This window comes from Chrysemys picta, chromosome 4 (assembly GCF_011386835.1).
Source record: "Chrysemys picta bellii isolate R12L10 chromosome 4, ASM1138683v2, whole genome shotgun sequence".
Classification (NCBI taxonomy): domain Eukaryota; kingdom Metazoa; phylum Chordata; order Testudines; family Emydidae; genus Chrysemys; species Chrysemys picta.
In genome coordinates, this window is record NC_088794.1 from 58,737,405 (window position 1) to 58,764,372 (window position 26,968).

Below are 26,968 nucleotides of genomic sequence, written 5' to 3' on the forward strand. Positions count from 1 at the left end.
GCAGTTCACACGAATGCCTAAGATGCACTTTTTGCCCTTCTGTGCCAGATCCCTGAGATGTTTTCAGATTCAGTGCCTGCTTTAATTACTTCTCTGGCTAAAAATAAAACTCTCTCCCCCCATCAAAGCAGCTCTAGCAAGATTAGACCCTAACTAGCTATCATGCTTCTGGCTTAAGTAAGGAGCTCCTTTTAAGACAATAACTCATAAATCTTCCCACAGCCCGCACGCCTGTAGAGCGTGTGAAGTCTCCTGCATCTCATGGCCCTAGCTTGGCTTTTTCCGAGCATCCCTTGCAAAATTTCCTCTTTTTTGTTTTTCTCCACTCTTCCTCGAGGGTGTTTTTCTAAATTGGATTCTCCCTCAATCCAGTCTTAGGAACAGCTCAGTGCTGAATGAGCAGAGATTTGCTCAAGGAGCTCAGAGCCTATGGGTGTTACACAAGGGATTACACAGAGGGCTGGGCGATGTTATATTTGAAAACTTGCTCAATTAACCCTATATTGCAATGTCTGTATCCACTGAGAAAATGGACCTTGAACCTGTTACTTTGTTCTTATAAAGACACAACCTCCAAAGACTTCCATTTGCTTTGAATTCTCCACCCAGCTGCGCGCTTGACATGTCACTTCAACAGGATTCTGTCAGGTTTAAATCTCAGAACTTCCATTCCCTGTGTTGCTATCAGCACAATGGTTTATTAAAGCTGAAAGGACTGTTCAAATCTAATGGCCTTATCACTGGTTCTGTTGGTCCTTTTTAATACCAGCGATTGCACCGTGGACAATGAAAATTGTTTAGTCAGTTTCAGAGTCTATTTCCAACCCCCAGTCTGACTGCCACTGAAGTTAGTGGCCCAAATCATGGAGACTGGCCTTTCTACAACAAGAACAGCTTCGGAGGCTTATGATGTGCTACACCACTTAGAATCATAGACTATCAGGGTTGCAAGGGACCTTAGGAGGTCATCTAGTCCAATCCCGTGCTCAAAGCAGGATCAATCCCCAGACAGATTTTTGCCCCAGATCCCTAAATGGCTCCCTCAAGGATTGAACTCACAACCCTAGATTTAGGGGGCCAAGGCGGAAACCACTGAGCTATCCCATGTCCCCAAGTGCAACTTGGAGCAGCCTCAGAGCTGCTCTAACACAGCTGCCAGGGGCTCTCCAGGGAGCCACCGAGGCAGCCCACAAATGGACAGATGGAGCATTCCCTGGCCAGCCCATCTTCCTCCAACCATGCGCCCTATATTTGGGGATGGCGTGGGAACTACGAAAATGGTTCTGTGGCACTCAGAGCTTCCTCCCATGTCCATGAATAGTCTTTATGTTCGTTCTCTGATTGCTCAGTTCTGTTCCTGCAGCCACATGACACAACGGCCAAATCCTGCAAGACCCTGAGTCTGTGCAGCTTGGAGCATAACTCAGTATTTGGCCCTGTGAGGTTTCTGGGTGGGATTTAGGGCCCCTCTACTCCCACAGGCTTCAATGGGAGTTTGAGATGCTAAGCACTTCGGAACAATGCTCCCATAAAGCTTAGCCACAGGAGAATGAATCCAGGGAGAGCCTTTCTTGTGCAGATTGCAGGCACTTGCTTCTTTGAAGCTCCAGCCAGCCTTGCTGTGACCCGCCTAGTCTAAGCAGGTTGCACGTGCCATTTTAAATGGACTTTTGTGACAAGGAAATGAAGTTGGAAGCAAGTTTACAAGGGATGCATTTTGAATCTGATCACATTACCAGTAATGTCTGAACCTCACCTGCACCGCTTACTGTGTTGGGTAGCTACTGCGTACAAGTTCTGTTCCACGTTAGGGCCGCTGGCATGTTTTTGCTCTTAAACAAGTCAAGGCTAGCAGGAAGAATGTATTCTTCTGCCTTGTGTTTCTCTGAAACCTATTGACCTGGGAGAAGGAGATTATGCATCAAGGAGCTCTGTTGGGGGTATCGTTTGAGGTCAGTTTATCACATACTTACATGAATCACTTAAGTATGTACTGTACAAAATGCCATGTACTGAGCTAAATTTAGATTTGGAGCATTTGGGTGGCTGTGGTAGTGTCCACGATTCTACAGAGATGAAATTCAGCCCCGTGCAGTGGGCCATCTCAAAGCCAATGCAACGCTGAAATCCCACATTGAATACTCAGACTAGAATTTATGTGGAACTTCAGTAGTGCCTGGACTATGCACTGGCCCTCTGCACCGGGGTGAATGAATTTCACTCTATCTGGGTCATGTTCTAGGGATTGATTTGATCGCGGTGACGCTGGCTGTTCTGCTGATGCAGTTTGTAAGTTGCCTGCTTTGTCCACTGAGGCAGCCTTGCCTAGTGGAGTGAGTACAGGACTTGGTGTTAAGACTCTTGGGTTCTGGTCCTATCTCTGGCTGCGTGGCCTGGTTTAAGCCACTTCATCTCTGTAAAATGAGAATGCTCTTATTTACCGACAGTGGGTCAAGTTCCTCCCTCATCTGCTTCCCAGGGGAGCTCCGGTCCCGATCCAAAACCTGTTATTTATTAGGGAATCTTTCTACTGGCTTCTCATCAGGCCCCAGTGGACTCATGCTGGGATCTCGTGGTTCGGAGCTAAAGTGCAGTTCTGCTCTTTAAAACTCTGCAAAAATGGCACCTTCTGAGTCAGCAGCCCAGCTCCTCACATGGAGCAGAGTAACATCCCACTTCAGTGACCAAACCAGAACAGTGCGTGCCTGCTTTTCACTCCTGTTAGCGCTGCAGAGAGAAGAGTGAGCTGCAGTATATGCCATCTCATGCAGCACCCACAGAACTGTATGTCCTGCTTGTAGACTCTTCCGTTATTATTGTTAGCGATGCACAACAGTAACGTGATGTGATAGAACCTCTGGGGCACTCTCCAGGAAGGCTGGTTACTGTGCTACCCTTAGAGAAGCTATGGCAATGCACTCCGCTCTGCTCCCCCTGCCCTAGGAGAGCACAACGCTTGTAATCGTGGCTTGTCCTTGTACAGGAGATGGGTCCACGGGGACTTACAGCCTCCCCTCTTTGCCCAGGGGCTGGCCCATGCTTTGCTGAATGTGACACCGCAAGTTGAATCACCTGTCTTCTTCTCTGTCCCTAAAAAGTAGTTGTTATCAGGTTTATCTCCCTTATATGTCACCCACTGCCAGTGCTGGCAACTCTCATGATTCTTATTGTGAGTCGGGTGATATTTAGCATTCTTCTTAAAGCTTCAGCTCCTGGAGTCAAGTGATTTGCTGATCATCTCAGCTTCCATTGAGGGGGGAAAATAAAGCAAGTTTCTAGCCCTCCTGGTTGCAGAGAAAAGCTTGAAAATGTGACCCAAGTGCATCCTTAAGGCTCAAAGTCCAGAAGGCAAACAAAAAGAACCCATCGTTTATTATAATTTTTTTTCAAATTCATGATTTTGAGCCAATCTCATGGTGGGGGGGGAGGTTGGCAATACCACACGACAAACAGAATCAGGAGACCTGCTTCTGACAACAGATCTTTCCCATGTGTTCTCATGATTTGCTCAAACTCCAGCCTACGTTTTCAAGCGTGATGGGGGACTCTGAGCATCACAATTTTGGGAGGATTAACTTGAGAGGCCTAAAAAGGGGCCTGACCTTCAGAAAGTGCTGACCACCCATCCTTTGTAAACCAGGTGGGTGACCCAGAAATGGAGGCCTCCAGAAAATAATAGTCACTTTTGAAAACGTGGCAGCCTACTTTCGTTTGTTTCGTTGGATGAAAATTCCTGCTAGCCCAGTGCTGACTTCTTCCGTGCATGGCTCACCTCGGCTATGCATGTTAAATCAGGACTGTCCTTTGGCCAGATTCTCAGGTCTACTTTCCCAGCTGAACTGAAATCATTCAGCATCCCTTCCTGTGATTCGACCTGTTACAGCGCCTTGCGCCCCTACGTTTCTATGATTCTATATTTCATTGTGCTGATTCAGACCCAAGGAAATGCTGCAGAACAGATTCCCTAGTAGCTCAACGCTTTGGGGCGTAAAAATGTATTCGCATGTTATGTTCCTTTCACTTGCAATTGCTATGAAGAAAAATATGAAATGGGACATCAGTATTCTCCATTCAGTGATCCAGAGAATGGAGGCCCTTTTAATGTCAATGAAAAAAGGACGATCTCTGTATTACAGATTTGCTAAGGAGATGCGCATTGCATTTGACATGCTACGCTAGCAATTGCATGCTGCCAAAGATGGTCTGAATTCTGAACTAGGAACATGATGTCCTAACTGTGTCTAATATTTGCCAAAATCCTATTTGTCCTCAGTATAAAATTTTACATCAGTGTCTTGTTTTTCTCAAACATGATCTTCATGGGGCCGCTGCCCTTTATGGGGGTTTAGGGCTTTGTATGCTCGTGACTTCTTTATGAAGGCCCCCACCTTAGGGTTGCCAATTTTCTAATCGCACAAAACCGAACACCTCTGCCCCATCCCCTGCCCCCCCCCTTCTCTGAGGCCCCGCCCCCACTTGCTCCATTTCCCCTTCCTCCGTCACTCGCTCTCCCCCACCCTCACTCACTTTCACCAGGCTGGGGCAGAGGCTTGGGGTGCGGGGGGGGGGGGGTGAGAGCTCTGGCAGGAGGTGCAGGCTGTGGGGGGGCCGAGAATGAGGGGCTTGGGATACGGGAGAGGGCTCCAGGCTGGGGCAGGGGGTTGGGGTGCAGGGGGGGTATGGGCTCTGGGCTGGGGGTGTGGGCTCCGGGTGTGGCCAGAAATGAGGGGTTCAGGATACGGGAGAGGTCTCTGGGCTGGGGCAAGGGATTGAGGTGCAGGGGCATGTGGGCTCCTGCTGGGGGTGTGGACTATGGAGTGGGGCCGTGGATGAGAGGTTTGGGGTAAAGGAAGGGGCTCCGAGCTGGGGCAGGAGGTTGGGGGGGGTGAGGGCTCCAGATGAGGGTGTGGGGTCTAGGGTGCCGACTGGAGCCACCAGGGTCCCTTTTCGATCAAGCGTTCCAGTCGAGAATCGGATGTCTGACAACCCTACCCCTCCTAGGGAATGGCAGCCCAAGGTGGCTGCTTTGTAAGTGAGCACCTGGACCTAATAAAGGGTACCCATGCTCAGTTAGAAGGGAGCTCCCAAGGGAGATGGGAAGGTGCTGTGGAGAGGCACTCCCAGGAGAGGGCTGTGTAAGAGGACTGAGCAGGGGGAGCCTAGAGGGGGAACCCACCAGAATGGAAGCTGGAAAGAAGAGCTCCTAGAAGGGGAGGCTTCTAGATGGAGGACTGCAGTTGGCAGGTATCCGAGAAGGCCTGGTCTCAGCCAGGGGGGTCTCCCAGACACTGGCCGGAAGCCCAGCCCGGGGAGAACCACCCACTGTCCCTTGGGAAGAGTCGCAGTGGGCAGACCTCCCTGGACTCTAGAGAAGGAACTTACTCTAGTAGAGGCAAGAGGTTTAATACCAGGGGCAAAGGCCAGAACCAAGAGAACCCCTGGGGAAGAGCCTGGAGTGGGGCGAGCGATGGCCTCAGGTGGGGGGGACAGACGGACTAAGAACAACCTGGTCACCCAGTGGACATGTTGGGGTGAAGATTTTGTTTATAATCCGCGTTGGCTTTTGATACCCTGGGTGAGGGATATATCAAGTAAGGGCTCACCCCCAACACCACGCCCACCTGCAAGGGGACACGCCGGGTTGGCCTGGAATAGTGGCAATGACCCTTTTGATTCTAATCTGAAGCGCCCCTTGCTGTGCCTCCTAGGGGAGACACATCGGGCTGTTTGCGGCAGGGACAGCAAAGGGGGGTTGTATTCGTCTGCGTGATTGTGTGCGTTCCGTGCCGGCAAAGGAGGCTGGGTTTGATAGCCGGCTGGAGTCCTCCATCCGCAGAACGAGCACGTCGCAGACAGAGGCACTGCAAACTGACCTGTGCTGCGCCCTGCTAGGGCCCTGCAGTCCTGAGCGGCAGGGGCTTCTTTTACTGTGACTCAGGCACCCAAGCCTGGTTTATTTCCCAGCTCTGCCCCTGATTCTGTGTGACCTGAAGTTTTTTGTTCCTCATCTGCAAAACAAGGGTAATTATACATCTCTTGTCTGTCTTCTCTCTTCGGGTTATGAGCTCTCCAGGGCAGGGACTTCTCTTACTAGGGGTCTGTACAGCACCTCGCACAATGGGGCTTTGATCTCAGCTGGGGTCACAGGCACTACTGTAACACACATAATGACAGTGAATGGATAATTCGGTCTTCCTGCCTGCTCAGCCCAGGGCCTCTGTAATGAGGCTGTCGGTGAAGTGCTGGTTCTGTGGTGTGAGCATCTGTTCACTAGGGAAAGAGATTGAAATCCACCCAGTCATTTCCATGAGCCACTGAACAGCCAGCAAATAGCAGCCACTTTCAGCCATCGGCAACATGGGCTGGTTTCGAACCGGGGACTTAAAGGTAAAAGGACCAGGTTGCATTGGTGCTTTGATTCCTTCCCATGCCTGCCTCCTCCTATTCTCCGCTCACTGCCACCAGCTCTTGTTTCCATCCACAAGCCCTCCCCCATACCCCACCCTGTTGCTGCCTCCTTCCTTTCTCCTCTCAGTGGAGCGCCCCTCCCATATTACTGCACTTTATCAACCCTTAGATTCTCATTGGGCATTGTAACAAATGTATGGATGTGTGTATGGGGATGACAGATGGATGGATGGATGGATGTGTGTCTGGGGATGTTGGTTGGTAGGTAGATGGCTGTGTGGGGATGATGAATGGATGGATAGATGGCTGTGTGTCTGGGGATGATGAATAAATGGGATGTGTGTCTGGGGATGTTGGTTGGTAGGTAGATGGCTGTGTGGGGATGATGGATGGATGGATGTGTGTGGGGACAGACAGACGGATGGATGGATGTGTGTATGGGGATGTTGGTTGGTAGGTAGATCTGTGTGTGTAGGAGGAGGATGGTGGATGGCTGTGTGTCTGGGGAGGATGGATGGATGGATAGATGGCTGTGCGTCTGGGGATGATGAAGGAATGGATGGATGGATGTGTGTATGGGGATGTTGGTTGGTAGGTAGATGGCTGTGTGGGAATGATGAATGGATGGGTAGATGGCCTTGTGTATGGGGATGATAGATAATCATCCTTCTAGTCTCTCTTCACTGTTATCTCCACCCTTCACTCACACTTTCTGTTCCCTTATTCCTTCCTCTTACCATTTTTCCCCTTGGTCTAGCACGCTGTCCACCATCGCGACACACTATATACTATCAAATTTATTTGGGCATAAGCTTTCGTGGGCTACAGCCCACTTCATCAGATGTATGAAGTGAAAAATACAGGAGCCGGTATAAATACATGAAAGGATGGGGGTTGCTTTACCAAGTGTGAGGTCAGTCTAATGAGATAAATCAATTAACAGCAGGATACCAAGAGAGGAAAAATAACTTTTGAAGTGGTAAGAGAGTGGCACATTGCAGACAATTGACAAGAAGGTGTGAGTAACAGTAGGGTGAAATTAGTAATGGGGAAATTAAGTTTAGGTTTTGTAATAACCCAACCACTCCCAAACTTTATTCAGGCCTAATCTGATGGTATCTAGTTTGCAAATTAATTCCAGTTCTGCAGCTTCACGTTGGAGTCTGTTTTTGAAGTTTTTTTGTTGAAGAATTGCCACTTTTAGGTCTGTTATTGAGTGACTAGAGAGATTGAAGTGTTCTCCTACTGGTTTTTGAATGTTATGATTCCTGATGTCAGATTTGTGTCTATTTATTCTTTTGCATAGAGACTGTCCAGTTTGGCCAATGTACTTGGCAGAGGGGCATTGCTGGCACATGATGGCATATATCACATTGATAGATGTGCACGTGAATGAGCCCTGGATGGTGTGGCTGATGTGATTAGGTCCTATGATGGTGTCCCTCGAATAGACAGATGGCCAGAGTTGGCACTGGGGTTTGTAGCAGGGTTTGGTTCCTGGTTTGGTATTTTTGTTGTGTGGTATGTAATTGCTGGTGAGTATTTATTTCAGGTTGTGGGGCTGTCTGTAGGCAAGGACTGGCCTGTCTCTCAAGGTCTGTGAGAGTGAGGGATCGTCCTTCAGGATAGGTTGTAGATCCTTGATGATGCACTGGAGAGGTTTTAGTTGGGGGCTGTAGGTGACGGCTAGTGGTGTTCTGTTACTTTCTTTGTTGGGCCTGTCTTGTAGTAGGTGACTTCTTGGTACCCTTCTGGCACTGTCAGTCTGTTTCTTCACTTCACCAGGTGGGTATTGCAGTTTTAAGAACGCTTGATAGAGATTCTGTAGGTGTTTGTCTCTGTTTGATGGATCGGAGCAAATGCGGTTGTATCTTAGAGCTTGGCTGTAGACAATGGATTGTGTGATGTGGTCTGGATGAAAGCTGGAGGCATGCAGATAAGTGTAGTGGTCAGTAGGTTTCCGGTATAGGGTGGTGTTTATGTGACCATCGCTTATTAGCACTGTAGTGTCTAGGAAGAGGACCTCTTGTGTGGACTGGTCCAGGCTGAGGTTGATGGTAGGGTGGAAATCTTAAAACTGCAATACCCACCCAACTTAATTTCCCCATTACTAATTTCTCCCTACTGTTACTAACACCTTCTTATCAACTGTCTGTAATGGGCCACTCTCTTACCACTTCAAAAGTTATTTTTCCTCCCTTGTTATCCTGCTGTTAATTGATTTATCTCGTTAGACTGACCTCACACTTGGTAAAGCAACCCCCATCCTTTCATGTATTTATACCTGCTCCTGTATTTTCCACTCCATGCATGGTATGAAGTGGGCTGTAGCCCACGAAAGCTTATGCCCAAATAAATTTGTTAATCTCTAAGGTGCCACAAGGACTCCTCGTTGTTTTTTGCTGATACAGACTAACACAGCTACCACTCTGAATCCTGTCACTATATACTATGTGCAGCATGTTAATCCAGTAACTAACGGGTTAAAATTGCACATCTCTGTCTTATTCCCCTGTCTGCCTACAGTGTTGTTGCTCTAGTTTGACTCCAGCTGCAGCGCGTTTTATTATTTTTCATGCCGAGCCATATAGAAACGAGCCCAAATGTTCAGTGGTGTATCCGCTGTGCCTGAGAAAGGGCTATAATTACTGGCAAGGGCAGTACTGCCATAGATCCGGGCTTGGTTCGATGACATAGTATATATAAGACACAATCTTGTCATCATCCTCTTATCAGCATAGAATTTAGAACTAATTGATTCATTAAATGCCAGGCGAACTTTATAATCTGCCCCCTGGCACCTTGAAAAGCAGGATTAGTGAGGGCAAACACTCATTGAAATAAGAGGATCCACAAGTCCCTTGGGACACTTTAAGACCAATAAACCCTTTACTCTTGTAAAGCACCACGATAACCCAAAGCCCTTTGCAGGTGGTATGCGCAGGGGGGGCTTTTCTCCTGGGCCCCTGGGGTGGTAACATCCCAGATGTTCTGCCCCAGTAACCCTGCACTGTCTGAGGGATCGCATAGTCGCTTTAGGGTAAAAAGAATCTTTTCTCTGGTTGAAACTGTGGTGTGGAATTTAGGTAGGATAAATGTAATACCCAGAACTGGAAACTGACCAGAGCTAATAATCTGCCCTTCCATAATACCATGGGATCTTTAATGACCACAAGTGACCGGGCCCTCAGTTTTATATCCAAGAAATCAGGGCAAGATATCCAAGAGATTTGCACCTTGAGAGGCTCAGTGCCAGCTAGTCCCAGGCTGTGAAGCAGAGCAATATTCAGATGGGCCCCAAGCCCACATTCAAAGTAGATGCCCCACATCTCAGCCTCTTCCCCCACTCTGTCAGCCACTTAAATGCCCCTCTGCCCTCCTGCTACTGAGACCTGCGTGGATTTCAATGATTCTAAAGCCAGAAGATCCCTGTGATCATCCAGTCTGCCGTCCTGTGCAACACAGGCGGTAGGATGTCCCTGAATTAATTCCTGGTTGAACTGAAGTAGAAATTTTTAGAAAAATATCCCATCTTGATCTAAATATTTCCAATGCTGGAGAATCCACCACAACCCTCGGTAAGTTGTTCCACTGGTTAATTACTCTCACAGTTAAATATGTCCTTATTTCCAGTCTAAAATTGTCTGGCTTCAACTCCCAGCAATTGGATCTTGCTAGACTTGTCTGTTAACCTGAACAGCCCTCGATTACCAAATTTCTGTTCCCCATTTCCTTGTAATTCACTCCCATGCTTAGTGATGTGAGGTTGCTTTAGAGAAGAGGTGGGCAAACTATAGGCCGCAGGCCACATCCGGCCTGCGGGACTGTTCTCCCCAGCCCCTGAGCTCCTGGCTCGGGAGGTTCGCCCCTGGCCCCTCCCCCGCTGTCCCCCCTCACCTGCAGCCTCAGCTCATCCCACTGGCGCAATGTTCTGGGCGGTGGGGCAGTGAGCTCCTGGGGCAGCGCAACTGCAGAGCCCAGCCTGACCCGGTGCTCTGTGCTGCACGGTGTGTGGCTGGCTCCAGCAGGTGCTCCAGGCAGCGCAGTAAGGGGGTAGGGAGTGGGGGGGGGGATGGATAGAGGGCAGGGGAGTTTGGGGGGTGGTCAGGGGCCAGGGGTGTGGATGGGGTCGGGGCAGTCAGAGGGCAGGGAACAGGGGGGTTGAATAGGGGCAGGGGTTCCGGGGGCGGTCAAGGAGAAGGGGTGGTTGGATGGGGCAGAGGTCCCGGGGGGAGTCAGGAATGAGAGGAGGGGTTGGATGGGGCTGCGGGAGGCAGTCAGGGGTGGGGGTTCTGGGGGCGGTCAGGGAGCAGGGGGGGTGGATGGGGCAGGGATCCCGGGGGGGAGTCAGGAAGGAGAGGAGGGGTTGGATGGGGTGGTGGGAGGCAGTCAGGGGTGAAGGTTCCAGGGCCATCAGGGAGCAGGGGGGGTGGATGGGGCAGGGGTCCCGGGGGGGCAGTCAGGAATGAGAGGAGGGGTTAGATGGGGCGGCTGGGGGCAGTCAGGGGACAGGGAGAAGGTGGGGTGGATGGGGCAGGGGCCCAGGGGAGCCGTCAGGGTCAGGGAACAGGGCAGGTTGGATGGGGCAGGAGTCCCGGGGGGCCGTCAGGGGTGAGAAGCCGGGGTGGGGGTAGATAGGGGGCAGGGGCCGGGCCACACCTGGCTGTTTGGGGGCAGCACAGCCTCCCCTAACTGGCCCTCCACACAATTTTTGAAACTCAACATGGCCGTCAGGCCAAAAGTTTGCCCACCCCTGCTTTAGAGGGAGAAAATATGATTGTGAGAGAGCGATCCATGCACTGAGCTAAGGGTGAGCTGCTCCAAGCCCTTGCACACAGGAACAGGTTGGGGCCCTGAGGAGGATGTTCCAGCTGGGAGTAGAGATTGGTGACACTTAGGTGCAGTTTTCTTTATTTACAAAGAATGTAGCAAGTCCTGTGTAACTGAGCACAGAAGGAATCCAATAGCAGGAAACAGCTTCTTTTGCTCACCTCACAGCACCAATCTTTTCAGCCTGCACTCCCCTTCCCCAAAGCCTCTCCCCTGCTTTCTACCAGGCTCAGCCACTCTGCTTTCAGCTGCTCCTTCCAGCTGTCTTGTCTGTCAGTCTCACCCAGGAGTTTTTTCCTGCTCTGTCTTCAGTAAAAGCTCCTGGGTGGGTTCATCTACTCCTTTTGTCTTAAGTGGGAGCTTCTCCCTACAGTGATGTTAATTGAAAGATGAGTGCCAACCTATCAATCTCAATGAGGTTTTACCTCCTCCCCCCCCGCATAACAATATTTCATCCAGCTGATAAAATTTATTTCCCCTACAACAACTGGGAGATGTCTCTTTCCTCCACCTTTAGCACTTCCCATGAGTCAGGCTTGCTCACTTTGTTCCTCCCCATCCCTTCTCTCCACTCTCCTGGCCTGAATTCTAAGAGCCATCAGCCCTTGGGGAGGGAGGCATAGTCCCCTTCCACTCCTGTGGGAAGCCCCAGGCCAGGATCTTGAGTACAACCTCTTGGTAGAGAGCAGCTCTGCCGGGGTCCCTCACCAGGCTGCCCCGCAGCTACAGCCATCAGCCCCTGGCTAGAGCCAGTGCCCCCGTTTCCCCCCATGTGAGACTCCTCGGGTGGGCGGGAGGGAATGGACTATAGCTGCTACAGAACCAGAACACTAGCTTCCCCGTGACGTTGGAGAGACCACGTCAGTTGGGCACGGGGGAGAGACTTTGTTATGCAAATATTCATTTGCCTGGTCGGGAAGGTCCCGAACGCACAGAGAACAAAACCCCCCAGTGCGGCATGCAAAGCAAAGCAAGCAACCTCCGCACCTGTGTGATACGCCTTCCTATTCCCACTCCACCTAAATTGTCAGCTCAGTCAAATGTCACACGCACGTCTGATGCTATGCAAATGACATGATGCAATCATAGTGGTTTTTAACCAGTCCTGATGGGTCTGGTTTCACCCTCATCAGCCTTGATCAGTTACCAGAATAAAATAATACCTAGCTCTGATATGGTGCTTCTCCGCAGTGGAGCTCAATAGTGGAGCTTTACAAATAGGGTCAGTAACATTATCCCCATTTTACAGAGTGGGAAACTGAGGCACAGAGCAGTGCCTGAGGTCACCCAGCAGGCCAGTGGCGGAACCAGGAACTGAATCCAGGTCTCCTGAGTCCCAGTCCAGCGCTCTATCAGTCAGGAGTGACTAGGGAAGCCAGAAATGATTACAGCTCCCATGAGCCCAGTGGGTGCTATTAAAAAAATAAGGGTGTTTGTTAGTTTATGGTCAAATCCTGCCATCTCTGCTTGGCCCATTCTTAGGGGAAAAGGCTACCAGGGCTTCTTGCAGAGTTAGGTCCCACGGAAGGTGGCTAACGGTGTCAGGATCTGTCTCATAGTCTTTATTCAGTCGAAGCTCGCATCAGCATCAGTGGGAGTTTTGCCTGAGAGAGGACCAAGGGCTCAGCGGTGGCTCTGCCAAAATCCCCCCCATGTAGGGTAGCACAAAATGTCTCCGACAATCCCAATCTGCCACACAGTTCCCCCTGTTCCAGGGTAGGACATACCCTGCGCCAACTTTGTCCAGCACATGTCCCCCAGTACCCTACTGCATCGCCCACCTCTTCGTGTCAACCCCTGACCCATGCACAGGGGGAACAGGGTAGTCTCATGGAGGCTGCCCTTCCCTACCGCTCACATACCCATGATATGAGTAGCTGGTGTAGGCAACAAAGGGTAACCACTGACTTCAGTGGGCACTGGATCCAACCCACTGAGAGGAGCTGAGACCACTAACCACCAGGATCAAGACCCTTCGCCACCGTGATCTGGAGCTATAAATAACCCCGGGATGGGGGGAGGAAAGGAAGGAAGTATCAATGAATGGCAGCTTTGTCCCTTGTTTTGACATCTGTTTACACACTAGGCGTTTCCCACCAGCTGAACACTTTGCTCTTGGCATGTTCGCCAGTGGGAAAGCAGAACGTCTGTCAACATCCAGTGTGAGAATTCTTCAGTCTTCTGTCTGTTGCCTTTGCTTTGGATAGGCATAAAACCAACTCTGAGCTGCAAAGCCCCATAGCATGAGACAGTAGGAACAAGAGCCTCTAGGTAATGGGATATGTTGGCTTTGGAAGGAATGGGCTAGAATTGCATTGGTCTTGGAAGATGGATTTCCTAGCAGGCAGCATTATGGCAATGGAACGTGCTGCAGTGCTGCCTATGCATAAGGGGGATTTGAAGGGTCTCAAACTCACACACGTGCACACACACACACGCACACACACGCACACGCTTACACACTGGCTGAGAAACCAATGATTAAAGGAAAAGTCCTGTCTCCAACGATCTGTTTATCAACCCACCAGTCTTGGTGGAATCTATGCCAAGGATGAATTTTTGGCTTGTTAGAATGAAGGTTTGATGGTGTTAGGTGCTCTCACGCCAGTGTGCCATGCCAATCTTATCAGGCCTTATCACACTGCAATAAAAGACCTGCGGCACGGCTGTGGCTGGTCCAGGTCAGTTGATGCAGGCTCGCGGGTTGAGAGGATAAAAATAGCAGTGTAGCCCAGGCTCTGAAACTCCACGAGGGTAACCAGGTTCCAGCCTGAGCCCAAACATCTACACAGCTATTTTTAGGCCTATAGCCTGAACCCTGGTCAATCGATCCCGGCTCTGAGGCGCGGTGGTATGGGTTTTTTCTTGCAGTGGAGATGTACCCTTGTAGGGATGAGCATGTGTTCTTCATACTCACATGCTCCCTTTCGTAGATTTTTTTTTAAGGCCAATAGGAACCATGGGATCATCCAGGCTGACCTTCTGTATAACACAGCCAGAGAATTTCATCCAGTTACCCCTGCATAGAGCCCAGTCAGTTCTGTTTGACTAAGGTATGTTCCCTGCAGCAGGGACCTTCCCAAACTACTTCTGTCAGGGGTCCTTCCGGAATTCTCTGGCACTCTCCACTGGCACCAAGCCAAGATCTGCGGCCTTCATCCAGAGACCCATTCTCCTGCTGAGGGGGTCTTTGCAATGGGGCAAGATTTAGGACCCATTCCCAATACTTATTGTTTAATCTCTTTCACATTGTACATCTTCTTAGACATGCTGGGCCACAACCTCAGCGAGTGTCAATTGGTGGGTGCATGGGGCAATGCCAATTCATGCCAGCACGGGCTCTAGCCCACCTGTGAACCACCTCCCTCTGTACCTTTGGTGTCAGGGCAACCATCTTCTACTTACTAATAAGTCACTGATATCACTGTGCTGGAATTTTTGTAATGAACTCCTTATAAGAACAGAGGCAGCTATGATCATGGGATAAAACAACACACACCGATGGCCACCTGCCAAAATATTATGCCTCTTGTCCTGCTTTTTATCTAATATAAAAGAACTGGCACAGGACCCACATTAGGTTGTGACACTCTGCACCTCAGGGGAACACCCTGCACGCCCATGTTCATCCTTATAATATGATTGTGTGGTATCCAATGCAAAGTTTGTCATGTCGAGTGTCTCCGGAAAGCTCATGATGCACTGAGCATCGTTGTTATAGTGATGTTATAGGTTGTAATTTATGTATATAGTTATGAGGCTGAAAATGTGTCCTCATGGCTTAAAACAAGCCCAGGCAAAACTCTCCAGGAGCAGAGGGGCAGTTCACACCTCATCAGGGCATGTATGGGACAAACCCAGCCCAGCCTCACAGGAACAAAGGACACTGGCCTAGGCAGCAACAAAGGATCTGTTGGACTCTCAAGTCAGTCACCTCCTTGCCCTTGGATAGTTTGGGACTGCGATGAGGTAATGTTCACCTGACTCTGAAGTGGAGGTGGTGGGGAAGCCAAGAGGGATGAAAGAACATTTGCCAGGCTCTCTCTCTTCCACTTCCATCTATAGATACCACCACCAAGCGACTGAAGCACTGATCAAAGGGGAGAGCCTGGCTGAAGGGCAACCAGCCAACCTGTGGTGAGAAGCATCTAATTTTGTAAGGGCATTGAAAGTGTTAAGATCAGCTTAGAATGTGTTTTGCTTTTATTTCATTTGACCAAATCTGACTTCTTGTGCTTTGATTTATAATAACTTAAAATCTATCTTTTGTAGTTAATACATTTCTTTGTTTATTCTACCTGAAGCAGTGCGTTTGGTTTGAAGCGTGTCAGAGACTCCCCTTGGGATAACAAGCCTGGTACATATCAATTTCTTTGTTAAATTGACAAACTCATATAAGCTTGTAGTGTCCAGTGGGCATAACTGGATACTCCAAGATGGAGGTTCCTAGGGTTGTATCTGGGACTGGAGATACTGGCTAGTGTCATTCAGTTGCACAATCTAAGCAGCAGCTGGCCAAAAGTGCTCACTCACATAGCTGGGAGCAGCTGACATGCCAGAGGCTGTGCGTGAACATCCTGGGAGTGGGAGTTCTCACAGCAGAGCAGGGTAAGGCTGGCTCCCAGAGTCGAGGATTGGAGTGACCTAGCAGATCACCGGTCCAGATAACACCAGAGGGAAACATCACATAGGTGTATTAAGACACACTTTACTCCACCTGTAACATAATATTCACTTGCATTCTGCCCCACCCCACTCTCCACATTTCACCCAGCATCCGGGAGAGGGATACACTCAAGTATATGCTCCCCAAGACATTCATAACAGCACTTGGGAATGTTTGTTCCTCTCTGTGTTGATTAATGTACGAGGAGAAACTGTAGATTCTAAAATCATCTGGCAGAAAACCTGATAGTTCAGTACATAACATCATTACTCCAGCGGCAATCCACTTGTCAGTTCATGTGCGCCCAATCCATAACCCGCTCCAAAATGTGATGAGTTTATGGCCCTGCTGTCTACAGTAGGAAATGGCTCATGGTTGAAGACACGTCCTCGGTGGACTCTCAACCAGTGTTGAGAATGGTTTGGTTGCAGGTGATGACAGAACCAAATGATTTCCAGTCCCCCTTGCAGAATGGTTACATCACAGTCCTCTTAGATGTCCTTCATTCTGAGAAGTATTGCCCATTTTTGTCCCAAAATGTTCGTTCATTTCATAGAAATTCCATGCCCCTCACGTTTATGTTTGAAAGAATCACCATGCTATTGGATGCAATAGTTTGGCACCATCACATCCAGTGGCTTCCCGGGCATTGCACTGTAACAGCATTTGCATTACAAACCAAGAACGTAGGAATACAGGCATTGCCCTAGAAGCTCAGAGCTGCGGCCCCTCTAGTTCAGTATCCCATCTCTGACAGTGGCCAGCACCAGATGCTTTATAGGAAGATGCAAGAACTCCAGCAGTAGCCGATGGCAGATAATCTGACCTCGTTGGTTTCATCCCAATCTCTAATACTTGGAGATTGGCTAAACCCTGAGACATGAGGTTTAATCTCCCTTGCAGAATTTGAATAGCATTAATTATAATAAATAAAAGACACACCAACAGGATTGGAGCCCAATTTCGTAAAGCAACCTATTCATGGAGAATACTTAAGCACGTGCTTAATATTAAGCATGTGCTTAAGTGATTTTTCTTACCAGGGCCTTGAATGGTAGAAGAAGTAAATATATTTTTATATCCTGGAGTTAAAATAGTTCATAAACCTGAGCTATCATATGCAACAATTTGGTCAATAGAGGACTATCACAGATTAGTCAGATGAAGGTAGTATTAGCATTAGCTACTGAATATTCATCGTTAGCTAGCTCTCTTTTATGTTCTCCTTGTTGACCCCCATGTTACTCATTTTCTTCCATGGTTTTTAATTCATGCTCCACGAAATTCTACCAAAGGCAGGAGTCAGTGACAGCTGGTCCCTCCCAGCCCAGGATGGCTTCCTGTTTCACAGAGGTGGGGCTGAAGTTGAAGATACCGTAGGTACCGTAGCAGTTCAAAAAGCAAACTCCTGGGGAGCAGTTTTCAGTCTGGACTTTCACAGCTGCTAGTGCTGAACTTCTCACGGTCCTGTTGAGACAGAATAAACCACAGGTGAGGATCCGCTCCACAAAGGGGATGGGTGTGTGACGCTGGTGAGCACAGACCTTGGCGGGTTATGAGGAGCATATGGGAACTAGTGGCAATGCCATTGGCATAAACCAACCTCTAACTATTGGGAGTTAGGAGGAAAATTTCCCTGTGGGCAGATTTATCCCATTTCTGCCTCCTGCGAGTTTCTGTCCTGCAGAGCCGTTGGCACTGAGCAGACTAGATTGCCTGATCCAGCCCTGGCATTTCCTACCCCACAGTGTACCTCCAGTGCCCAACTAGAGGGACTGGGCCAGGCATTGGCAGATCTGCAGGGGCCAGAGAAGGAAGGAATCCACCACACAGCAGCAGCTGCAGTGGTGCTTCTCGGCAGCTCCTGCAGGCTCAGTGCTCCAGAATCGATGCAGCCCAGCTCCTCAGGAGGAAATGACTGATGGACCTATGGAGTCACAGGTTCACCAGCCCCCTGCCCTGCTCAAGCCCCTTGGTGTGCTGGGGTGAAGGCAGCTCCCACACAGCAGAGTCCCCAGAGAGTTCCCGTAGAGGCCATGTCCCCTGCATGAGCTCCCAGAATCCTGTCAGTGGAATCACACCTTGCAGGAATTCAATGCATCAAGCCCATCCTGACCAGTGATGCATTAACCCTTTCTGTTGCTCTGCACCATGCGCGAACACTCTCAACCCTCTGTCCCAGCGCAGCCCACCAAAGAGCAAGAAGTGAAAAGCTTCCCTGTGTTGGTCTGCCTGGTGGAGGCAAGTGACACTAAATTTGGCAGTGTAGTACATAGGAATAGGGTAGTGTCCTTTTAAATGGTTTGCAAGCCCTCCATTGGCGCTTACTGTGTTCTATGTTTTAGAAGTCACCAGAAACCAACCAGAGCAGCATTGTGTGTAGCTAGGCCAGGCATGTCTACGTAGAGCTATTTGGGACCCAACTGTGCCCATGTCATTTCTTCATATTGTTGTGTAAAGAGCAAAAGACATAAGAGGCCTACGGACAAGAATCATAGAATATCAGGGTTGGAAGAGACCTCAGGAGGTCATCTAGTCCAACCCCCTGCTCAAAGCAGGACCAACCCCAACTAAATCATCCCAGCCAGGGCTTTGTCAAGCCTGACCTTAAAAACCTCTAAGGATGGAGATGCCACCACCTCCCTAGGGAACCCATTCCAGTGCTTCACCACCCTCCTAGTGAAATAGTGTTTCCTAATATCCAACCTAGACCTCCCTCACTGCAACTTGAGACCATTGCTTCTTGTTCTGTCATCTGCTGAGAACAGCCGAGCTCCATCCTCTTTGGAAGACTTCAGATACACAAAGGAGGGCATTGGCAGAGGGATAAATAACATCCCAGGACCCATTAGGCACAGTGTCTGAATGATCAGAGAACAGTCAAGGGACCACCCAGAAAAAAGACCACAACTGAGCCCAGTGGAAATGGAAACTTTTTTAAGTCTTCTGTTTTCTCATGCTCTTTTGATAGCTGTTACCCCATGTCTTAGTTTATCTGTCTGGCAATGATCTGTTTTATGGGGCTGATACTACACACCTCCACAGTGATGTGTCAAAACGGTTTTGACAAAATTATTTTCTTTTGTCAAAAGTGGGGTTTTGTTGAAAATCATTTTAAAAATTAGTTTTAGAGGAAAATAGTGGAGGAAAAACCCTGAAACCCCCCAAAATGACACGTTTGGGGTTGCTGAAAACAGAACACATTTTGACTTTTCTGACAAAATCCCCAAATTTTTGGCCAAAAGTCTTTGAAGTAAATAAATATTTTTTTCGTTCTGGCAAAGTGTTTTACGTGGGACCAAAATCATTTCCCAACCAGCTGCAGATGCCAGCCACGGAGGCTGGATTGAGTGATACCGGAGGGTTTTAGAACTATTACAATACAAATCAGGACCATCAGGCAGGGTGGTGTGAGAGAGAGAGCATGGTCTTATGGTTAAGGCACTGGATAGGGACTCAGGAGATCTGGGTTCAGTTCTGATCTCTGCTATGAACTCCCTGTGTGACCGTAAGCAAGTCACTTCATCTCTGTGCCTTGGTTTCCCCATATGTAAAATGGAGCTAATAATCCATTCTTTTGTCTCTCTTGCCTATTCAAATTGTGAGCTCTTCAGGGCAAAGACTGTCCCTCATTAAGTGACTGTACAGCACCTGGCACAATGGGACCCTGATCTCAGCTGGGGTCGCTAACTGTGACAATAATACAAATAACAATGGCGGGATCAGATGCTCAGCTGGTGTAATCTGGCATAACTTCATTAATGCCTATGGAGCTTCACTGGTTTACACCCCCTGAGGATCTGCCCCAGCATGCTGTCGTGGGCTGCATCACACACTCGTTTCTCCCTCTTACCCTGACGTTCTTGCTGTAGGAAAACTGCACAAAAGTATCCTGGAGATATTGGTCTCCAAAGCCCATGATCCTGTTCACCGCGTGGTTACAGATGCCGGCCACCTTGGCAGTTAAGTGCACAGCGAATGCAAATTTTATCTCCTCAGGAGACATCTCAGGCACTTGGGCTGTCACTTCTTTATTGACATAGACATCGGCTAAGTGCTTGAAGGAGCTGTAGGAGATATCTTTGAAGAACGTGGTGAGATTTGTGTCTTCTTTTATCTGTTTAAGAGGGAAACCAGTAGCATGCACATTCATGAATATCATACTTATTGCCCCAATCTGTGTTACCACCAACCTCACAAGCTGACCCACTCCCGAAATTGTAGTGGCTTCCTACCCATTTGGTCCATTCCTATCCATTCCCAGACAACCATCTCTTTCCTCTGCTAGCCTGAAACTCATCCCTGCACAGAAAGCCAGCACAAGGTCAATGCACTGCTTAAGTTCCATTTTAAGCCCTAAGTGCTGCATAGACTTTGTTCTGGCCCCTTCTGTCTGTAAGATTCCCTTAGGACTTACCCATCACTTCATCTCTCCAACCTTATCTGAGGTCTGATCCGAAGCTCACTGAAGTCAGTGGGAATCTTTCCACTGGCTTCAATGGTCTTTGGATCAGCCCCGGATGATGAGAAGCTGTGAGAAGTACTGAGCACCTTTGGCAATCCCTTTGGATGAAAAGCCACATTGTAGGTTAACCAGGCTTTCAGTGATGTGTATAGCAGGTCACTCAGATATTGCAAAAGGGCTGGGGATGGAGCCCAGGTTCAGAAGTAGCTTAGGAGAGGTGTCAGAGCAAAGTCCTTAACAGATAACTCTATGTGAGACTCCACTGAAGTCAATGATGCTGCCCCCAGGGCTGGCTCCAAGTTTTCTGCCGCTCCAAGCGGCAGAAAAAAAAAAAAAGCCAATTGGCAGCACTTCAGCGACAGCTCAATCGCGCCACTCCATTCTTCGGCAGCGGGTTCTTCACTCCCCCCTCTTCCTCTTCGGCGGCACTTCGGCGGCAGCTCAAAGAAAAAGAGAGGGACTGAGGGACCTGCCACCGAATTCCCGTCAAAGACCCGGACATGCCGCCCCAATAGCGGACAGAGTGCCGCCCCTTTGTATTGGCCGCCCCAGTTTAAACCAGCAGAGAATTTGACCCAGAACATCTATAGTCCACCAAACAAAGTCCTCCCCTTACCTTCTCGTCCAAGTGATCCCCAGTGCTCTTGAGCAGGGCAACTATTTTTCTTATGATGGCTTCTTCTGCAGATAGAGAAAGAGAATTACTTCTAGAATTTCAGACCGTCTCTTCTACAAGCCCAAGTCCTTCTGCCCTAGACGTTGAGGACTGGATTTTCAATGCAGGCGCTTAAAGGTTATTTTCAGAAAAGCAATTTACGTGTCAAGGGCAACAGAAAAGCACCCTTAATTCTGAGCCATGACGGTCCTGATCCCAGCTTGAGCTCTGCAGAGTCAGCCCCTGGCATGGAGCTTGTAGGACTGGGAATGTTGGCCTTGCTGCCCGGTTGCAGGTGTACAATGTGGCTCTGGGTCCCCCTCTGTTTGTAGCAGGACTTTTATAGATTCCCCACAAAGGACCTGGTCTGTTAGCTCACAGGCAGTAGCCGATTCCAATTGTGCTGACTAACATTGCCTGATTGTTTCCTTGTACTCCCTAGTCCGTCTGTCTAGGTCTCCATCTGATGTATCTTTTCCAATAGTTAGATTGTCAGCATTTTGTTAGTCATTGCTAACCCGACAGCCAATTTTCAGCCCTGTGCGCCCATAAACAGCCTTTAAAATGCTCCAGATATCACGAGATTCATTATAAAATTGCCTGTTGGCAGCACTGCCGATCAGCCAACAAGTAGCCCCTTCCTTGCTCAGAGCCAGCCACCTTGCTTACAAGGGCCACATGCCCTTCTCAGTCTGCATGGGCAATTCCTACCAGGATGAAATTCAGTCCTGGGCAGCAGCCTATGCTGCAGTAATGTACCCCACGCCCACTCAGAGTGGTACTCTGTCCTCCTCTAGTGGTGATTGGGCCACATAGAGAGGTTGATGAGCCTGTAACAGCTGTCAGTCCCAAGGTCCAGCCCCGCTGCTGACAACCCATCCAGGGGCATCACACTACAGCTAGTGCCACTCAGTCCTCAACACAGGGCTTATGCAGTGCACGGGCCTTGGGCTGCCTCTCTGCATAGGGACAAATCTCATCCCACTGAGGGTTTTTTGTGCATAGATCAAGGGTGGCCCATGATTGTACATGTCCTGGAATGAGATGATACTGACCAGATTCAGGAGTGTCGGCAGGTCTCAGTAGCTCTTCGTAACTGTGTTTTCTTCTTCTCTTGGCTTCATTGCCCTGGATTATGAGTTGTATCTCTTCCGAGACTTGTGTGCAGTAAAGCTCATGTTCTTCCCTGTCTGCAAAGACAAAGAGGGCGAGGTTTTTAATCGGTGTGACCTTGCTGACTGAAAGGGAATTGTCAGATCTTCCAGTAGCAAAATTCCAGCTGACACTGCTCACGCTTCCCCTGGCTCAGGAATTCATGTGAAACTGTGGCCAGCGACTGAGCATGACAATCACATGGTGCTTTTCAAGCCCTGGCTTTTGCTACAAAGACAATCACTGAGCCTCGTATACATATGCTGAAAATTTACCAGCCGCTTCATAAAGACTGTGTAGCAGGGATGAAATGATTCTTAAAATGTGTTTATAAACTATGGGCTGGCCTACACTCAAAAGTTGTTCTGGTATAACTATGTCAGTTAGGGGTGTGATTTTTAACCAATAAAATGATTCCAGGAAATGCCCCATTGTGGACTCAGTTATATCAGTATAGAGGTACCGGCTACTGGTATAGCTTTTGCCCATCCCAAACCGGAATAAGTTATACTCGTACAAGAGGGGAGATTTGCCATTTTCACTATACCAGGATAGTCAAAGCAGTGCAGCTTTCTTGTGGCGGCAGGCCTGAAGGAGAGAGGACTCCGCAGTCCTGTAACTCCCACAGAAAGTCACAGATCATTTTAAGCCAATGGGATTAAGGCCAGGTCTACACTAGAAATTTTGCCAGTATAATAATGTGAGTTTGGGGTGTGATTCTTTATGACTTCATACCAGCAAAAACCCCACCTGTAGATGCAGCTGTACCAGCAAAAGAGTCCTTTTCCCAGTATGGCTTATTTTGTTCCGAGAACTGGTATAAGTTACACCAGCAAAAGAATTTTTTGCCAGTATAAACTGCATCAAAACAAGGAAGATTTGCTGGTATAGCTATCCCGGTATATCTGCACAGGCAAACCCTTTCCAGTGTAGACAAGGTCTTTGGCATCTATTCGTGCCTCTGCAAATCTCCCAGTATGTGTCACGGTTACAGTCACTTTTCTGAACATAATCCCACTTTAAAATTCTGCCCATGGTCCCCTCAGGGAACATGGAACTATTTAGCTACAAATATTCTATGCTCCTACCTTGTGAGGACGGCCTGTGAATGCTCCGCAGTGGAAGAAAGCTGGGCCTCTTTGCTTTTATTCCTGCTTCCGTCCCTGCTTTCTTTTCCTCCTCGGTGACATGTTTCTTAAAGGAGAAAGCTCTCCTGAGGGTGGATCTCTTTTTAATGGTTTTCCCAGGCCGCGGCAATGAACTGGAGTCTGCTCCAGTTCTTGTAGCCGCTTCTGCTTCTATGCAGCTAGGAGCCCGCTCCATGCTGGCCTCTTTTTCCTTCGTCTTTTTATCGGAGTGTTCTTTATAGTCATCAGTGTTTTTCCGGTAGAAGAAATTCAGGAGAGTCTTTATCCAGGGGTGTTGATTTTTCCCCTGGGACAAGTTCTTCAAGCCTTTCCCCTTTGGCTTCTGCTCGTCTTCTGTAGCATTCCCACCAGTCAATGGTTTGCTCTTCTCGCTGAGCGCGTCTTCCAGCCTCAGTGCCTGGGCTCTGTCTGCTTGGCCCTTCTTCATGACTATCTTGGTGCCTGAGTACCCGTAGAAGTCACTTGCTGCTCTTCGGAGCTTTGTCATCTTCTTCCCCTGTGCACCATTGGCCTCCTCCACCCTCTTCTTAGCAGCAAAGGAATCCTCACAATTGCTCAGTGTGCGCTTGACATAAATTTCCAACACCTTCTTGGCGTCTTTCTTGTCTAAAGATAGGAACTTTCCCCTGGGATGGCTCTCTGTTTCCCATGGTCTCCTCCTTTGGGTTTCCATGGCTTAGATGCTACAACAAAGGAAAAGAATGTTTCAGGTAGCCACAGAGCTGGATTAGACTCAGTGGGACAGCTGGTGTAAGTCAACATGGTTCAACTGGAAGCTTTGGCACTCTGATACCACTGGTCAATGATCGACAGTTTTATTGTTATTACTCAAACAAAGTCTTATCTAGGTTGTATATGTATTTCTTGTGCAGCTTTGTCACGCAAACCAGGATAAAGATCAGAAAGATTCAGAAAGAAAAATTGAGCGGAGGGACTGGAAGAGTCAGGGGATGAGCAAGACGCTTTCAGCGAAAGCCCATATGTTTCTATCCTAAGAGCAGCTCCTAGGGGGCAGACTGGCTGGGTCATAAGCCAGGAGGCTGTACAGGACACAATGGATTTGCAGGAGTATAATCCACATAATATGATTTTAAGGTCTAATAGTTCATAAACCTCCAAAGCTAAAGTAAAATGCTACATGCTGGTAATCTCAGTTTTCTAGTATTGTTCCTAGCCTTGGTGATTAACGCACTATCTGACCTTGAAATAATGGTCACTCCCTCAAATCAGACGATAAGCAAGCCATTTACCAGACAAATCAGGATGTTTTCCACTCCTGTCAGGCTTGTGACTTGATCAAAGGTGCCTCGCAGCTGTTCACTGGAGTTGGTGGTCTCAGCCCACTTCCTGGTAGACAGCTGTCTACACAGCAAAACTCATGACCAGCAGAGACCATGGATGGAGAGGACCATTGAATCTGAGCTCCCTGCTTTCCCCTAGAGGAGGTCTCTCCAGGTGAGGGCTAGGGGCAGTGTGACTAGTACAGCCTGTGTGACTGCTCTCTCTTACATTATAATGATTAGCTGATGATGATGATTGTTACTCAAACCAGCTGATCAGTAACTTATTCCCCTTTTCTTGTACCTACATCATGAAACACTGCAACTAAAAAAAAAAATCTTAATTTTTCTCTGACACTAGTTGGGCAACTCCATTCCCTTCAGTGGAGTTACTGCTGATTGACACCGTTGTAAGGTGAAATTCAGCCCTGCACAGAGATCCAGCACAAAGCCTTTGCACCACTTAAGCCCTCTTTTGAGGGCTCAACTGGGACTTAAAGCGTTTTGTGCTTTCTGCTGGCTCTCTCTGCCTTGCCTATGAGGTCAATTTCACCATGACTGAGAGGAGAATCAGGTCCAAAGGATACTTTCCTCGCTAGAAATTAAAGGCACGGTACGCAAAATCCAAAATCACAATCGCCGCAGACAGCGCGGAAAAGCTGCAGACGAAATAAAAGCATGATGGGGCTTTCACGGGTGCAAACCCCAGCTGACATCAATGGCACTACACCAGTGCAAGTTTTAGATCACAGCTAGAACCAAAGGTGGTAAGACCACTCCACCCCTCCGAACATCAGAACTTTCTCTACAGCAGGGAGACATGATGTAGACTCACAGGCATCAAAAGCATCAATCCACCCCAGGACGGCTTATATCACCCGCAAGTTTAACGAAGCAAGTTCATTTTGTTGCTATTGATTCTGATAGATTGAAGACAAATCATCTTTAGTCTGATTGTATTTTATTTACCTTTCTGCTAGTACTCCTTCCTTTCTTGGCCTGTTTCAAGACAGGTGCCTTAGCCACAAAGCACTAATGTTTATAGGACTCCCAGGAACCAGTGCAGTTCTTTTTATACTACAGCCGGTTTCACATTGCGCGAGATGTTTATTTTTACCAACCACTCAGGTAGCAGAAAGGTTGATAACACCTGCCGCTGGTCTCTCAGCCAGCACCTCCGCCCTGCAAGTGTATGTCAGCAGTAAATAGAGAAGTCCATATTTGGCATCCTGGCGTTCGTGAGTTTCACCGGGAGAAAAAAAACTTCCTTATTCCGAGCAACCACGAAAGCAACAGCTTCATAAACTCCAATCAATGCGGCCAGAGGGCAATAAGTGCATTTTGAAACCTTGATGATCTACTGATCATGATGTTTGTTTCATTGCCCTTTTTGGCTCCAGCGGTTAGTCAATATTTGAGCCCTTCCCAGTTCCTTTCCATTAGGAGGAGACATGGATGATAAACATCAGATTTATGCTTTGGCGAAATCCAGTTCATTTACAAAAAGGAAATATGTTTCCCTGAAACAGCAGGCCATTTGCTTTCTCAGAAATCCAAGTCTGCCTTTTCAGTGAGTAATGTGCTCATAAGAAGCTCTATCTCTTGGCTTCATCCTAGGGTCACTGTCTTGTTGGCTGCTGGTTATTGTCTGCTGTCTGCCTCTCACACACAGAGCTGCAACCAATCTATCCCTCAGCCCCTGCGCTTTACAATCAGTACCAAGGAAACCCCTTCTGACCAGTCTTGCCAGGTGGCCTATGGCCTTGGGCTTTGGCTTCCTATTGTTTCCAGCTATCACAACATAAAGTGGCCTTTTTAATTGCTCCTTCCCTTTAGCCTGAAAGAAAGGCGATTAGCATAGCCGTCAGTTTTAACCAGGTCTGTGACTGATCTGTGGATTAAAGACACACTTGATGACAGCCATCTACATCTTCTAGCATAACAGGATGTTTTCCATCACTGGTTATTCAATAGCTTTTTGGCCATGGGGCCAGCCTTAAACAGAAAGGCTAAGATTTTCAGAATGGGAGCTAAAATTAGGCTCTTATGGCCATATTTAGGCATCTGGGATCTGATTCAAAGCTAACTGAAGGCCATGGAAGTCTTTCTACTGATGTCAATGGGCTTTGGATCAGGTCCCTAAGTAAGAGGCTTGATTTTTACCCAACAGCTTATGTGCAAAAGCATCATCATTTATCCTAAGCTGTAGGCACCTTTACCAACATTTAAACTACAACATTAGGTCTCAATTCTGCAATCCAATCTGCTCCTACAGCCCCCCGCAAACACGTAGAGTCCAGCTGTAGCCAATGACAGGTGCAGGGATCTGCCCACACAAAGCTCATTGCACTATCGGGCCCTAAT

The 26,968-nt window shown here is 48.5% G+C and overlaps 1 protein-coding gene across 1 annotated transcript; it reads right to left on the minus strand.

Annotated features, from left to right (window-relative positions):
• Positions 1-15,502: 15,502 nt before the first annotated feature.
• Positions 15,503-25,692, minus strand: BNIP5 (BCL2 interacting protein 5). The gene is made up of 6 exons (XM_065592378.1): positions 25,574-25,692; positions 23,265-24,007; positions 22,080-22,214; positions 20,986-21,050; positions 19,758-20,021; positions 15,503-17,371 (listed from the first exon to the last, which is right to left on the minus strand). The coding sequence occupies exons 2-6, from the start codon at positions 23,995-23,997 to the stop codon at positions 17,327-17,329; spliced, it is 1,242 nt and encodes a 413-aa protein (XP_065448450.1). The 5' UTR covers positions 23,998-24,007; positions 25,574-25,692; the 3' UTR covers positions 15,503-17,326.
• Between the last annotated feature and the right edge of the window lie 1,276 nt (positions 25,693-26,968).